Source organism: Periophthalmus magnuspinnatus, chromosome 10 (genome assembly GCF_009829125.3).
Source record: "Periophthalmus magnuspinnatus isolate fPerMag1 chromosome 10, fPerMag1.2.pri, whole genome shotgun sequence".
NCBI classification, from domain to species: Eukaryota; Metazoa; Chordata; class Actinopteri; order Gobiiformes; family Gobiidae; genus Periophthalmus; species Periophthalmus magnuspinnatus.
This window is the reverse complement of record NC_047135.1, coordinates 36011209-36027765: the sequence shown is the minus strand read 5'-3', so window position 1 is coordinate 36027765 and position 16557 is coordinate 36011209. Positions and strand designations below refer to the sequence as shown.

The 16557-nt window shown below is 44.8% G+C and overlaps 1 protein-coding gene across 2 annotated transcripts in view; it reads right to left on the bottom strand.

The window, feature by feature from the left end:
• Positions 1-5321: 5321 nt before the first annotated feature.
• gabrb2a (gamma-aminobutyric acid type A receptor subunit beta2a) overlaps positions 5322-16557 on the bottom strand; it is a 28160-nt gene continuing 16924 nt past the window's right edge. Inside the window, exons 5-10 of one of the 2 annotated variants that reach the window (XM_033973518.2) lie at positions 12653-12735; positions 10812-10949; positions 10426-10578; positions 8719-8963; positions 8116-8256; positions 5322-7184 (exon numbers count right to left, since the gene is read on the bottom strand). In XM_033973518.2, coding sequence (XP_033829409.1) covers positions 6828-7184; positions 8116-8256; positions 8719-8963; positions 10426-10578; positions 10812-10949; positions 12653-12735 — 1117 coding nt within the window. In that variant the 3' untranslated portion in view covers positions 5322-6827. The remainder of the gene's footprint in view (positions 7185-8115; positions 8257-8718; positions 8964-10425; positions 10579-10811; positions 10950-12652; positions 12736-16557) is intronic. The other variant, XM_033973519.2, reaches the window with a different exon arrangement.

Genomic DNA, 16557 nt, shown 5'->3' with positions numbered 1-16557 from the left:
GTTTGCTTGAGTGTGTCAGGCCTAAAACCAGGTTAAAACTAAACAGGCAGCACACCTCCACTAAGCCCCGCCCCCTCTTTTGACAGGTGTGTTTGCATTCCTGTCACACAGGCTGAGACGTTCTCAAAAGACGCCACAAGTGTCCATCACAAAGGGTTCATCTGTGTCTCTGTCCTCTTCACACTTTAGTCAAACTCATTTTCACCGAGGGCCACATCAGCAAAATGTTCACCATCGAGGGCCAGATTTTTGTTGCTTATTCAAGTTGCAGATATTTCATGTCTGTGTAACTGTGTATCCCCTGATTATCTGACATTTTTAAAGTGTGTATCAGACTCAGACTCAGCCATAACAGAGCGAGTTTCACTGATGTGTGTTTTTTGGTCGTGGCTTTTGTAACATATTCTGCTGTGATTATGGCCTTTTAATTATACAACAATTTGTTGTTTTTCTTGTTTTTCTTTGTAACTTTTCCACACTTAGCTCTGTGTTTGGTGTCAAAATGCCGACATAGATTGAACTCTTTCAAAACCGACCCGCCTCATAACACAAAACACACAGGTTTCCTCTTCCTGAACATTTTGGGATCGTTATTTGCAAATATTTCTTAGTTCCACTTGTTGGGAAAATCTAATTAGTTTATGGTCAGTGCAAACATTAAAGCAGCACAGACTTATTTTAAAATGACAGTCCTGCCTTTTAATTTACCTTCTCGCGGGCCACATAAAATGATGTGGTGGGCTTCATTTGGCCCCTGGGCCTTGAGTTTGACACATGTGCTTTAGACAGAATTAAGAGTCTGAGCCACTGAGCCAATGAGCCACTGAGCCACTGAGCCACTGAGCCACTGAGCCACAGAGTCACCAAAAGAAACAGTGACATGAGCCTGATGAGCCTGATCTTTATTTACATTTAATATAAAAATAAAGTGTAGAGTTCAGGTTATCACTAAAGAGGAACAAGTATTTTGGACTCATACGTAGAAAGATGATCAGAGCCTAGAAGTGTTAAAATTATCAGTGTTATTTTCAGTGTTATTGTTATCAGTCTTTTTATTTTCAGTGTTGTTATTTTTAGTGTTATTATATCAGTGTTTTTATCAGTGTTATTATTATTTTCAGTGTTTTTATCACCAGTGTTGGAATTATCAGTGTTGTCATTGTCAGTGTTATTACTGGTTTTATTTTCAGTGGTAGTAACAGAGTATTACTGTAGTAGTAACAGAGTATTACTGTATTACTGTAGTAGTAACAGAGTATTACTGTAGTAGTATCAGAGTATTACTGTAGTAGTATCAGAGTATTACTGTAGTAGTATCAGAGTATTACTGTAGTAGTATCAGAGTATTACTGTATTACTGTAGTAGTAACAGAGTATTACTGTAGTAGTATCAGAGTATTACTGTAGTAGTATCAGAGTATTACTGTAGTAGTATCAGAGTATTACTGTAGTAGTATCAGAGTATTACTGTAGTATCAGAGTATTACTGTAGTATCAGAGTATTACTGTAGTAGTATCAGAGTATTACTGTAGTATCAGAGTATTACTGTAGTAGTATCAGAGTATTACTGTAGTATCAGAGTATTACTGTAGTAGTATCAGAGTATTACTGTAGTAGTATCAGAGTATTACTGTAGTATCAGAGTATTACTGTAGTAGTATCAGAGTATTACTGTAGTATCAGAGTATTACTGTAGTAGTATCAGAGTATTACTGTAGTATCAGAGTATTACTGTAGTATCAGAGTATTACTGTAGTAGTATCAGAGTATTACTGTAGTATCAGAGTATTACTGTAGTATCAGAGTATTACTGTAGTAGTATCAGAGTATTACTGTAGTATCAGAGTATTACTGTAGTATCAGAGTATTACTGTAGTAGTATCAGAGTATTACTGTAGTATCAGAGTATTACTGTAGTATCAGAGTATTACTGTAGTAGTATCAGAGTATTACTGTAGTATCAGAGTATTACTGTAGTATCAGAGTATTACTGTAGTAGTATCAGAGTATTACTGTAGTATCAGAGTATTACTGTAGTAGTATCAGAGTATTACTGTAGTAGTATCAGAGTATTACTGTAGTATCAGAGTATTACTGTAGTATCAGAGTATTACTGTAGTAGTATCAGAGTATTACTGTAGTAGTATCAGAGTATTACTGTAGTATCAGAGTATTACTGTAGTATCAGAGTATTACTGTAGTATCAGAGTATTACTGTAGTAGTATCAGAGTATTACTGTAGTAGTATCAGAGTATTACTGTAGTATCAGAGTATTACTGTAGTATCAGAGTATTACTGTAGTATCAGAGTATTACTGTAGTAGTATCAGAGTATTACTGTAGTATCAGAGTATTACTGTAGTAGTATCAGAGTATTACTGTAGTATCAGAGTATTACTGTAGTATCAGAGTATTACTGTATTACAGACTCGTGGCCGTCGGCTCGTGACTGTTTCATATTTGTTACCTCACACTTTATCATAATGAGTGATCTCCTTGATTAAACAGTCACATTCCCACAGTGTAATCAGATTAAATGTTATTATTTTACCGCAGTGGCCTCTCCCTCTCTCTCCTTGTTTACATGTTTTACTGTAAAAGCCTCGGTGCTTCTGTTTGTGGCACTTCAGGTTCAGCAGGAATCTCATTCATCTGAAAAGAGTGAGGAAAGTTTCACTACTAAAATCTGATAAAAGTAGGTTAACTTGTGTAAAATGTTCAATGTTCATGTGACCAACAGGTGGCGCCCACAGCGACTTCCACAATAATAAGGCTCAGTCCTAAAGGTCATAGGTCAACCCCAGAACAAGAAACAGTTTGGGTGAAATGATGAGCGTGAATGACACAGTGAATAACATCCACCTATAGTTTCATCATTGATTTTTGGGTTTCTATTTATTGTGGAGACTTTTTGTGATTTTTTTTTAGTACTGAGATAATATTTTAGCTGCGGAGGGTCAAATAATGAATTCTCTGACTCATTATGGACACATTTAGTGCAGCTCATGGTAAAGACATTGAACATTCAGAAAAGTGTTCACCGAGTTGATCAGACTTTAGGATCATCGCCTCAGTGACATAAATCAGTTTGAATATAATCGTTTGTCTTTTCTTCAACCATGTACCGTACTGTAAATGTGTTATGGAGACTTAATGACTGACGTGTGACAGACGCCTCACTTCCTCATGTCATATGTAGTTTTCCAGAGCAGGCGGAGGAACCTGTTTTAAGTGTCATGTTCTACACATGTCGGTACATTTCCATTTAACACACAGCCTCACCTGGATCAGTGATGTAAGTTAAACCTGTAGACTCTTGTGTGAACATCTGAGCGCACCTATGTTCCCACAGCTCTGTTTGCACATTTAAAAGATATTTTTGAAAGTAAATCCTTGACTTTCACCCTCTCTCTGGCCCTAAACTTAAACATGAGCCTCACTCCTCACAACCCGACAAACAAACCGCTGTGGAACATAGAACAAACGTGTGAACCAACATCAGGCCTGTTTTTAGACCAGCACTGAGGTGGAACAAGTACTCATGTTACTTAAGCAAGAGTACTCAAGTAAAAGTATCACATGAACAAAATCTACTTAAGTAGGCCTGAAAGTATTAAAGTACCTGTTTGAAAATGCACTTAAAGATTTTCAGCTCTAATAAAAGTCTCAAATGTGGTGATTTTGATCAAAATTTGAGCTGAATTTCAACTGAATCCATGTTTTTCTTCATTTTTTATTTGTTTATTTTTGTTTTGTTCAAATTCTGACCCTCGGCCTTTTCAGCAGGTCTCACACAACAATAAAAATACTTTTACTTTTCAGTCCAGTTCATAAATGTAGTACAGATTCTGCTCTCAAATGTACTCAAGTAAAAGTAAAAAAGGACACACTATAAAGTAAAGTAAAGATATCTTAAATGTATACTTAAGTACAGTAATTTACTTCTTTTACTTACACAGACATGTTCTGCTCTGATGAGGCTTCATTAATTAGACTGTTATCAGACTGTTATTAAGGTCTATTAATTAAGTCTAATTAATCATTTGTTCATTGAAAATACTGAGGCGATTCCTTCTTGTTATAAAATACTATGACACGACTTTGTTCTCTGTCCTTGAGCGTCTTCAGGGACGTCTCCCGGGCAAACAGCCTGTTTTTACATGTCCACAAGACTCACGCCTGCTCCTCTGCCCATCCCAGATCAGACACGGCTCTGACATGAGTTTGGCCTGAGTTTGACACGGCTCTGGCACGGCTCTGGCACGGCTCTGGCACGGCTCTGGCTCTTTAGCTGCGTGCGGCGGCGCAGCTGCGACTCCACTTACACAAGACCTCTTGGAAACAAAGCGCACGATTGAACGCAGCTCTGTGCATCCCTAATTACTCCAGTGACTCGGAAACATCACAAAGTAGCAGCATCTGCGTTTCCCCCTCTCCACACGGCCACATTAACGGCTCTTTTTCTACACCGGAAGTCCAATTTAGCTCTAACCATCTGTCAACCAGCGCGAGACAATGTCCACTGAGAGTGAGAAGTGAACCCTGCTGTTCTGGTGCAGGCTCGTCCTGAGCTGAACAGGGACGAGGCCCAGACCTGAGGCCCGGACCTGAGGCCCGACCTGAGGCCCGTGCTCCTGAGGCTTCAGGTCTCATAAACAGACTGTGGCTCTAAACTCCTGACCAAACCGAGCCCTGGGTCCTTCAGGTCGGCCTCCCTCACCTCTTGACCTCCAAGTAACTCAGAAGAATCATTCAATCATTTCTAAAAAACATAAAAATACAAACCACATCAATTGTTCATTTTAAACCGACACGTCCAAACCAGTTTGGTCAGACTCGTGCGCTGTGTTGTTTTGTGGTTAGACTATATTTCTTTTTCCTTATGCCGAGCTTCACATTAGTCACTGCTGCAACAAAACCCGCTTTAAAATATGAAATATTCAGTGTTTTTGTACATGAAATATTCACTGGCCTCCATTTAAGAGCTGTAACAGTGGTCAGATCTGGAAGCAGCAGAGTGCACAAATGGATGGATGGCCTCTCTTTCTCTCTCGTCTTTTTCTTTCTGTTTTATCCCCTCCCGTCTTCCGGGCCCTGGAGCGCCCGGGCCGCAGAGTGCCTTCATATCAATGGTGCAGTGAGTTAATGTTCCCCAAGGCAGAGGCTTCTCATCCATCGCTCTGTATAAGCCCCTGACCGCAGACCCCTGTCCAGTTACCCCGACGTTTCCTCGTCTCATTCGCCGCGTCGTCTTTGGTTATTCGCTCACTCACACTCACTCAGTCAGCCATGAGCAAACAGAAACCTCCTGCACTCGTGGTTTTGAAGTGATAGACTGAATCCAGTTTTAATTTAAGTAAGATTACATCTTCATATTTGCTGACAATCATTACACAAGATATTTACAGTCATTATGAAATATTACAATTGGAATTTACATAAACTTTGTACAAAATATTCTGCCTGACTTGAATGCCTGGATCACAGGGTTAAGTGGCGTCTTTGACCCTTAGTCACTGTTGTCTGGAAGTGCTTTAGCTTCGGCAATGATTTTAGCGTCTGTTAAAAAGAAACAAAAACATCCCAAAAATAGAGTCTGCAAAGAGGTGGATCCTATTTTCTTTTGTTAAACTGTTTTTTTTTTCTTGTTTTGTTTGAGTGGAGCATCTGAAGTGTGATTCAAAAACAACAGCGACCCATTTAAACAGGATAATTCATATTTACATGTGAATACTGTTTTATAAAAATGAAGCATCTTTTTCTTTAAACATGACTTATGTTTTTTATCTACATTTTTCAAACAGAAACCTAGTCACAATGAAACGCGTCGTACTCGTTCAAGTCTACTGAAGGATGAGTGTGGATTGCCATATTTATGCAGCCATAAAAATGCATCTTTTCAAATGAAGCTGGAGTTTTTTTAAAGCCGTCCTTCGCCTCTTCACACAATGGCAGAAAGTTATGGAAGAGTCTCGGGTTTTCTTTCCAAACATTGACGTGTGAGATGGATTCTGCCGGCACAGCGAAAAAGCGTAAAACAAAAAAAATGGCCAAAGCTTTAGCGTCCACAGTTGCACTTTTGGTTCCTTCAAAAAACGAGGAAGCCAAGAGAGCTTAAAAGCCTCATAGGACTGTCCAAACTAAGTCTAATCCCCTGATGTTGTCCGGCAGTGTTTCCGTAGTGTTTGGACCGTCTGAGCCATAGCTGCGAAAATAACTGGCACATTTTACCCTGACAGAATTAGCTACCTAGAAAAACAAAAGGGTTTTTCACATTTTTTTTTATCATGGCTGAAATGCAAATGAAATCAAACAGAAGCATGCTTTTAAAGGATGTTTTTGATACACAGCAATAATAGGAAAATAGACTATCGAGGATGGCTCATTGAACTCATGGGTAAAGCTCTCCTGGATGCAGACAGCTCGGCTACCAAGTAAATAGATACTAAACAAATCAAACTCTTAAAGTATATGCAAACACAAGCATAAATATTTGGATCCACAGAGTAAGTTATAAATGACAAATATTAGTGATAGATAGAAGTTTCTGAACAGGCACCGTTACTGTTCCTTTAAAACTTGTTTTGTGTGATTTCAGTCGTTAGAAGGTGTTTCCCAAAGAGTCAGTGCTGAGTAGTGTCGGGTGCAGCTGCAGTTCCATCCAAAAAGTCTCATAATTTTTCTGAAATGAACCAGCCAAAAAGTTGGTGCACTGTTTTTTAAAATGCTCACTCTCTCTCACACACCACGCTCTCCTCCCTGAAGTATCCCCTCCCGTAGCCCCTTCTGTGGGAGCCCTCGACGTGAGTGCTGGTCCCCCGCGGGTTTAATGGACGTAGTAGAGCCAGTAGACCACGTTAAAGAAGGAAAAGACAGTGGGGAAGATCATTCTGGACCACTTGTCGATAGAGTTCACATCGGAGAGGTCGGGGATGTTGACCTTAAGCTGGGAGGCCCGTCTCCGTAGGCGGGACTTCTTCTGGGCGTGGCGCTCCAGAGCGCTGTGGCCATAGTTCTGGCGGGCCATGGCTGCCCGGCGGTACATCAGCGAGGAAGCGTCGTACGCCATCATGGTGTTACGGGGGTCTCCGGGCGCCCCCAGGCCTCGCGACAGGTCTCCGGCTCCGCCCATCTCGTTCTTCATCTCCAGAGTCCCAAACAGAAGGTTATCGTCGGGCGTCATCTGAAGGTACAGAGAGAGAGAGAGAGGCAGCCATGAGAGCCGACTGTCAGAGAGAACACGGATTCACGCTGTGCAAACTGTTACTTAATCTATTGAGTAGCAACTTATTGTGCAAAAATATGGAGCTACAATGAATAATGCAAATGAGCCAAAGTTCTACAGCTTGAGTAAAAATATAAGCATTTTAATAACATTACACATAGTTTTGTCAATCAGTATCTGAGTGATAATACAACCACAAGACTATGACATAACATTCTTGGATAAGCACAACGCACTTCACAAAATAGGTCTTTACTGCCGTCCCAGAATTTCAACCCAAGCAGTGGTTAAAATTCTGTCTACTCACAAGACGAACTGAAGAAATAAAGAGAAAGCAAAGGAAATGTGACAGGAGGAGGCTGAAAGAATAGTAAGCACTTTGGAAGGATGAAGAAGAGGCTACGTTTGGGGCAGGTCGGGGAGAGGCGTTTGGGGAAGTGAAGTCAGATCAACATTTCTTCATCCATAGCCTGACATGCTAGCACCCTACAAGGTTCAAATCCCCCCCGTAAATAGAACTGATGGTGTTGTAACCCTCAAAGCCCCCCGTTCGACAAACTGAGAAGAATAGCTCTCTCTCATTGGACTTGTTTTTAAACTCAAAATTTCATCTTCAGAGTTAGATTCTGTGGATTGGTTTATGTTGAAAACTTGAGCCTGACCTAGTATTACTGCTAATGCCTGCAGAAATCAAACTGCAAAGCCATGTTTGTCAGAAATATGCATGAAGAGCAAACCAAGAAAAGGGAAAAACACAATGGTGGGAGTGATGGTCGCCTTAAAGTCTATAGAAATCAAAGGAATGCACAGAAACTACAGCATTTTGCTCTGGTCTGGGTTGACTCAGAGTGATGACATTGTAAGTTTTGACTTTCAAAACCTCCAGTACCTTATTTCTTTGCTCGCCTAGTCCTAATGCGGCATCGTCCATAAAGATGGGATCCCACATCGAGTCATATGCGTCAATTTCCTTCTGTTTCATTCTGGCATACAGAGCATCATCTCTCTGAACTACATTCCCCACCAGCCACTGCAAGCATACAAAATCAGCACTGTTACTCAGATGAAGTCGTAGCTTGCCACACTCAAAAGGAAAGGGTTTTTCTTTACGCGTCTCTCGTTCGTTCTACCTTAAGCAGACGAATCAAATTGAAATGGTTGTCATTGGCACCGGAGCTAGTGATTTTTTTTTTTTTTTCTTTTTTTTTTTTTCAAGCGCCTTGCCCTTTGAAAGACATAGAAATATGAACATAAAGGACAAGCCAGACACTGCTTTTGCGTCGAGTTTGGAGGAGGTTTCATTCAGCTGTTGTTCACACACAGAGCTTAACCAGAGAGTATCAGAGCGCCGCAGGAGGACAGAGGACAGAGCATTGATCACAGCCCCACAGTGACCTTGAGCGAAGTCCTGGCTCCACAGAAACACACACAGTAAAAAGATGGCACCATTCACTTTGAGAGCCGCCGCTGCCGCACACATACACCTTCATACCTTGTTCGGGTCGGGTCGTAGTTTTTCATTATTAGCCAGAGCAGCTTTCTCAGCCGCCTTCTTCTGTCGCTGGGGGCCTTGGCCGAAGAAGATGTAGTTGACAAATGCATACTCCAACAGGGCCAGGAAGACAAACACAAAGCAGCCCATGAGGTACATGTCTATGGCTTTGACATACGGGATCTTAGGCAGCGTCTCCCTCAGGTGGGTGTTGATCGTGGTCATGGTCAGCACCGTGGTGATCCCTGCAGGACACAGCAGCGTTTTACCACAACAGCCACAGACACCGGGACGACGGACGGGACCGGGTCTAAGACGAGACTGAAGGGATTCTCGTTCGCTCTCGTTATTAGAAACAAGAGAATTTACAAAATGAGTTTAACTTTGAGTAATTAAACCGAATGAGGCTCTTTAAAAAGCAGGACGTAATCACAAACGGAGGCAGATTTATTCAGTCCAAGACATAGACTCTAAATATAAATGTACAAAGCTAACGCGCTAGCATCGACTCTGGCTCCAATTCACTTTCTATTGAAAAACTGTGTCCTCTCTCTGTCTCTGCTGCTTCAGACTCATTCTGGTCTTAAATGTTCGTATTAACCCTCTACATGATCCTGGGGTTTTTATTTCACTATTGTCTCTGTTTGGTTTGTTATTTTATTATATTTTTCCTGCTGTTTTATATTTAGTTAAAAATAATTAAATCAAAATAAATGAAAAATGACTGATTTCTGATCTTAGTCACATGACCAGTGTCACACAGACGACATCATCATCTACATGTTCATTCTGCTCCTCCTCCTGCTCCTCCTCCTGCTCCCCTTGACATGCTGCAGCTCCTCCTGCAGCTCCTGCTCCTCCTCCCCCGCTCCTTCTGTCATTCCTGCTCCTCCCGCTCATCCTGCTCCTCCCGCTCATCCTGCTCCTCCCGTGCGTCCTGCTCCTACTCCCCCTGCTCCTCCTGCACCTCCTGCTTCTCCTGTGTCTCCTGCTCCACTTCCTGCCCCTCCTCCTTCACCTGCTGCTCCCCCTCCTCCTATTCCTCTTGCACCTCCTGCTCTTCTGCCTCCTGTGCTTCCTGCTCCTCCCTCTCCTCTTCTCACTCCTCCTCCTGTTCCTCCTGCTCCTCCTCCACCAGCTCTTCCTCTTCCTCCTCCTTTTCCTGCTCCTCTTCCTTCTCCTCCTGCTCCTCCTCGTCCTGCGCCTCCTGCTTGGCTCAGGACACAGAGAGGAGGCGCGTCTTTAAATCACGTTACCCTTTGAATGGAGCGTCCCGTTTCACCAGACTAATGTCATGTGACAGGAGCAGCGCGCACGAGGAGCAGAGCACACGAGGAGCAGAGCACACGAGGAGCAGAGCACACGAGGAGCAGAGCGCACGAGGAGCAGATATAGACGCTGACGCCACGGCCCAGAGTCATTTTATCCTGTGATTCCAGGATGATTCTCTGAGACGTCGTGTTCGGACAAAGAGAAGCAGCAGGACGAGGCTCAGAGGAGGACGGCGCTCCTCAAGGTCGTACTCCGCTCCACATGACTCACGCAAACATCTCCAAATAAAACATTTAGCTGACAGCCTATCGCACACGCTCGCTCAGACGCTCCGAGCTAACGGGGAAAACGCCCAGACAGCATCATACAAAGGAGCTGATCTGTGTAATGCCGCTAATGTGCGCTAAACAGGGCAGTAATCATCATCGCTCTCACCCAGGGCGACTCGGGCGGCGGACGCATCGTAGTTGATCCAGAAGGAGACCCACGAGAGGATGGTGATCAAGATGGAAGGCATGTACGTCTGCAGAATGAAGTAACCGATGTTCCTCTTGAGTTTGAAGCTGAGGGACAGGCGGGGGTAGGAGCCTAAAAAGAACAAGTGCAGTAGAAATAGAAAGCCCTCAGTGACGCCCACTGAAGCTATATATTCCTTGACATTAGGTCCCTTGTCTAAAACATGTGACTCAGCCGTGTTATTGCGAATTTAAAAATGTCTGAAGGTTTGGTCAAATAAATAAAACTCCAGAGTCATTTCTGAGCTGTTTTTGTTACATTTCAAACATCGCCAGCTCCAGTGTGTCCGGTCCTGAGCGACTTACCCGTAGAGAACACCACATTTTTGGAGATTAGTTTGTAGTCGACAATAGAAAACTGAGGGAGCTCTATTCTGTCGACTCCAGACACGGCGCCGTCTCCACCTCGCCAGTAAAACTCAATGTCGTCTGTGGTGTAGCCATCTGCAGAAAACAAACAACCGTTTAAGAACACGCACATGTTTGGCTTCACTTCATCTGATTCTTTACAAAAACATGGACCAAAGAGGAAGGTCATGGAGGAGGACACCTGAGGACTGAGGGACTGAGGGACCACACCTGAGGACTGAGGGACTGAGGGACCACACCTGAGGACTGAGGGACCACACCTGAGGACTGAACACCTGAGGACTAAGGGACTGAGGGACCACACCTGAGGACTGAACACCTGAGGACTGAGGGACTGAGGGACCACACCTGAGGACTGAACACCTGAGGACTGAACACCTGAGGACTGAACACCTGAGGACTGAGGGACCACACCTGAGGACTGAACACCTGAGGACTGAGGGACCACACCTGAGGACTGAACACCTGAGGACTGAGGGACCACACCTGAGGACTGAACACCTGAGGACTGAGGGACCACACCTGAGGACTGAACACCTGAGGACTGAGGGACCACACCTGAGGACTGAACACCTGAGGACTGAGGGACCACACCTGAGGACTGAACACCTGAGGACTAAGGGACTGAGGGACCACACCTGAGGACTGAACACCTGAGGACTGAGGGACTGAGGGACCACACCTGAGGACTGAACACCTGAGGACTGAACACCTGAGGACTGAGGGACTGAGGGACCACACAGACTCATGGGAAGAGACGTGAGCGGCCATTTTGAACAATATTTACATCAAAACAAAAAGTGTAATTACAGTCTCATTTTGAACAAGAAAAAACACAAGAAATCTGACAATTCCAATAGACCTGTGAGCGACTTTTAAGTACAAGGTCCATACAAACTTAATTTATTTATTAAATGAAACTATTTATATATATTTAGAAATATGTGACACTGAACAGTAGTTTTGGGGACCTCATACTCCATATAAATCACTGAACAGTAGTTTTGGGGACCTCATTCTCTCATAAATGCTCCTGAGCTGGTGCACATGTCGTATGAACAGCAGTCTGAGGTTCGGGGCTGAGCTGGAGATAGAAGTGAGGGTTTAAGACTCGTGTCTTTTAAAAATGCATTGAGTTTATGAAGGGAAGTTCTCTAGGCTCATTAGTGTGAATAAAATAGCGTGCTCTGGCATGAAGCGGCTGGAGCGGGAAAACCTTTGCCAGTTAATCCATTTGAGAGACGCTGGTGATCAAAACTGATGTGAGTGAGAGAGAACTGGCTTTATACTGTGCTGCTGCTGAGAAAGGAGGGTAAGTGATGGAGAGAAGATACAAAGTCATAAAGATGAGAGTGTGAGCAGAGACAGAGGCTGTACTGAGCTTACCCCTGACAGATGAGGCCTCACTCTGCCACGTAACTTTATTTTACACAATGACAAGGCTCCGGTTCCTTTTGTGTCGCATTTGAAACCGCTCCACTCCAAACCATGCGCTAAATGAGCTCTTTGCTCCGTACAAACATGGCGGCTCCACCGTCAGCACAGCCTCAAACTCTGGTCTAATCAGCTCCTAAAGCCCGAGACGCTTCTGCAGCTGCAGCTGAATTAATTAGGCTGGATGTTATCAGTCACTGAGCCATTAGCCATGTTCCTGCTCGTGTGCATCTCTCCATATCTCATCAGCCTTTCTCAGCGTTTTACGTCGGCCTGTTTACGCCTCACTCCTCAGACCCTTTTTGTGACATCTGTGTCGGCGCCGTCAGAGCGCACACACTCACAGCTCTCGATCTCCAGAGTGCAGTTCTGTTCGTCCAGAGGGTATCGTCTCAGGTCCATCATGCACGCCGCCGTGGTCGTGATCCTGGAACAGGCAGAGACAGAGATTTTAAAAATATTCAATTTAATAGTAATTATACTTATTAATTATACTTTAAAGTAAAATTATACTTATTAATTATACTTTAAAGTGATGAGTTTAATGATGAAAGCTCGAGTGTGTGTCCTGTGTCTCGTGTGTGCCGTGTGTGTCGTGTGTGTGTCATGTGTGTGTCGTGTGTATCGTGTGTGTCGTGTGTGTCGTGTGTGTCGTGTGTGTCGTGTGTGTCGTGTGTGTGTCGTGTGTGTGTCGTGACATCAGGTCATGCGTTCGACCTTCAGACACATTTCTTTATAAATAGACATGTCTGACACTGAGAGCCTCATGCTCCTCATGAACCACGAGAAGGGCTGGCACCACCCGCCCCACACCCCAGGAGACATCTGATCCTGGACAAGGCACATGGCACAGCTCCACACAAACACACACAAATACACACAAACACACACACACATACACACCCCAACACACATACACACAAACACACATACACACAAACACACATACACACAAACACACATACACACAAACACACACCCCAACAAACACAAACACACACACAAACACACCCCAATACACACTCACACACACACTCCAACACACACAAACACACACACACACACACACACAAATGTAACGGTGCCAATCAGTGAGGTCCAGATAAACATTTACTCTGACAATAGTGTGGACCTCGTGTGAGACGGACACGTGTTGAGACGAAGAAACACAAATCAAACAGTGAGTGTGTTGTGTAGAAGTGTGTTGTGTAGAAGTGTGTTGTGTAGAAGTGTGTTGTGTAGAAGTGTGTTGTGTATCAGTGTGTCGTGTGGAAGTGTGTTGTGTATCAGTGTGTTGTGTAGAAGTGTGTTGTGTAGAAGTGTGTTGTGTAGAAGTGTGTCGTGTAGAAGTGTGTTGTGTAGAAGTGTGTTGTGTAGAAGTGTGTTGTGTAGAAGTGTGTCGTGTAGAAGTGTGTTGTGTAGAAGTGTGTTGTGTAGAAGTGTGTTGTGTATCAGTGTGTTGTGTAGAAGTGTGTTGTGTAGAAGTGTGTTGTGTAGAAGTGTGTTGTGTAGAAGTGTGTTGTGTAGAAGTGTGTCGTGTAGAAGTGTGTTGTGTATCAGTGTGTCGTGTGGAAGTGTGTTGTGTATCAGTGTGTTGTGTAGAAGTGTGTTGTGTAGAAGTGTGTTGTGTAGAAGTGTGTTGTGTAGAAGTGTGTTGTGTATCAGTGTGTCGTGTGGAAGTGTGTTGTGTATCAGTGTGTTGTGTAGAAGTGTGTTGTGTAGAAGTGTGTTGTGTAGAAGTGTGTTGTGTAGAAGTGTGTCGTGTAGAAGTGTGTTGTGTATCAGTGTGTCGTGTGGAAGTGTGTTGTGTATCAGTGTGTTGTGTAGAAGTGTGTTGTGTAGAAGTGTGTTGTGTAGAAGTGTGTTGTGTAGAAGTGTGTTGTGTATCAGTGTGTCGTGTGGAAGTGTGTTGTGTATCAGTGTGTTGTGTAGAAGTGTGTTGTGTAGAAGTGTGTCGTGCAGAAGTGTGTCGTGTAGAAGTGTGTTGTGTAGAAGTGTGTCGTGTAGAAGTGTGTCGTGTATAAGTGTGTCGTGTAGAAGTGTGTCGTGTATAAGTGTGTCGTGTAGAAGTGTGTCGTGTAGAAGTGTGTTGTGTTGTGTGTTTGTAGAGCTGCCAGTTGTAAAGTTCAAATTTAATATAAAATCTAAATAAATTCCATCAAAACCTTCGACTGAAACGACAAACAGCCCAGACGTATTTATGACAGAATCACAAAACATTTTATTTCTTTAACTCGGGCGTGTGTGTTGTTTTTTAAATAATGTTCATTTTAAATCCTTTTACTCTGGAGCCAAACCCGAGGAGTTTGTGGTTTTTCTGAGCTGCGTCGGTTCCTCCGTCGCCTCCTCCATCGCCTCCTCCGTCGCCTCCTCCGTCGCCTCCTCCGTCGCCTCCTCCGTCGCCTCCTCCGTCGCCTCCTCCGTCGCCTCCTCCGTCGCCTCCTCCGTCGCCTCCTCCGTCGCCTCCTCCGTCGCCTCCTTCTCTCTGGGCTTTTATGTGAGCGTTAGCAGAGCCGCGGCGCTGGGGATTGGCCCAGGACGCTCGTTTCTGTCCTAGTTTATCTTCCCTTTATGAACGCAACTTAGTGAGATGTGCACACCAGCCATCTCCCATCACTCACCATCACCACCATCCTCTTCATCACGGCGGAGGCAGAGGAAGCACGAGGGGGAAGCGGAAATGAGGCCAAAATGGCAGGAGTAAAAATAACAGCCTATTTTTAGCCCTTCGACATCATCAGCAGAAGTGTCGGGCTTTTTGTCTGAGATTCTGCTTCACTGATCGTCTCCAGAATCACTGAAGAAACAAACATCAAATGCAACAAAATCAGGCCTTTCTCTGCAGGATTCCCCCTCGGAAGTGTGAGGAGCACCGGACTCCTCCTCCACAGGGTCTGCTCCTCCACACGGACTCCTCCTCAACACCGGTCTCCTCCACACCTGTCTACTCCACATCAGTCTCCTTCCCCACATGGTCTGCAGCAGTGTGAGGAGCAAAAGACCAGGCTCCTCCTACACACCAGTCTCCTTCCCCACACTTGTCTCCTCCTCCACACTGGTCTCCTCCACACTGGTCTCCTTATCCACACCGGTCTCCTCCTCCACACTGGTCTACTCCTCCACACTTGTCTCCTCCTCCACACTGGTCTCTTCCTCCACATTGGTCTCCTACACACCGGTCTCCTCCTCCACACTGGTCTCCTCCTCCACACAGTCTCCTCCACACTTGTCTCCTACACACCGGTCTCCTCCTCCACACTGGTCTCCTCCTCCACACTGGTCTCCTCCACCACACTGGTCTCCTCCACCACACTGGTCTCCTCCTCCACACTGGTCTCCTCCACACTGGTCTCCTCCACACTGGTCTCCTCCTCCACACTGGTCTCCTCCTCCACACTGGTCTCCTCCTCCACACCGGTCTCCTCCTCCACACTGGTCTCCTCCACACTGGTCTCCTCCTCCACACTGGTCTCCATCTCCACACTGGTCTCCTCCACTCCAGAGAGGAGGTGGTGTCTGACCTCCCGGAGGAGACGCTCGCACACGCACATTCAAACACGCTACATTTGCCGTGTGCTCAGGCTAAAGCAACATGAGAAAAAACACAAAACAAGACTGATGTGTGTGTGAGTGTGTACATGTAGGGGTGTTTGTGTGCGTGTATGCATGTGTGTATGTGTGTTTATGTGTGCATGTGTGTTTATGTGTGCATGCATGTGTATGCGTGTGGTGCATGCGGGGTGTGTGTGTGTGTATGTGTGTTTGTGTGTGTAGGGGTGTGTATGTGTGTGTATCCGTGTATCCGTGTATGTGTGTTGGGGTGTGCATGTGTGTGTGCGTGTGTGTGTATGTGTGTTGGGGTGTGTATGTGTGTGGTGCGTGCAGAGCGTGTGTGTGTGTGTGGTGCGTGCAGAGCGTGTGTGTGTGTGTGGTGCGTGCAGAGCGTGTGTGTGTGTGTGGTGCGTGCAGAGCGTGTGTGTGTGTGTGGTCCGTGCAGAGTGTGTGTGTGTGGACCCTCCAGGCCGCCGCCGTCCACCTTTATTTTAAATGACCTTGTTTACGGACAGAACAGAAGCAGCACAAACTCAAACACAATCAGATTTGAGGCGGCGTCAGCGGCGGCGCCCAGGGGCCCGGGGAGACGTTACGACGAGCGGGTCACAAAGCGTTCAGTGTAATTAACACGACAGAAAACATTTTAATACACGAACAAACAGCTGCATGAAGATGAGGAGGCTGCGCTCACCAG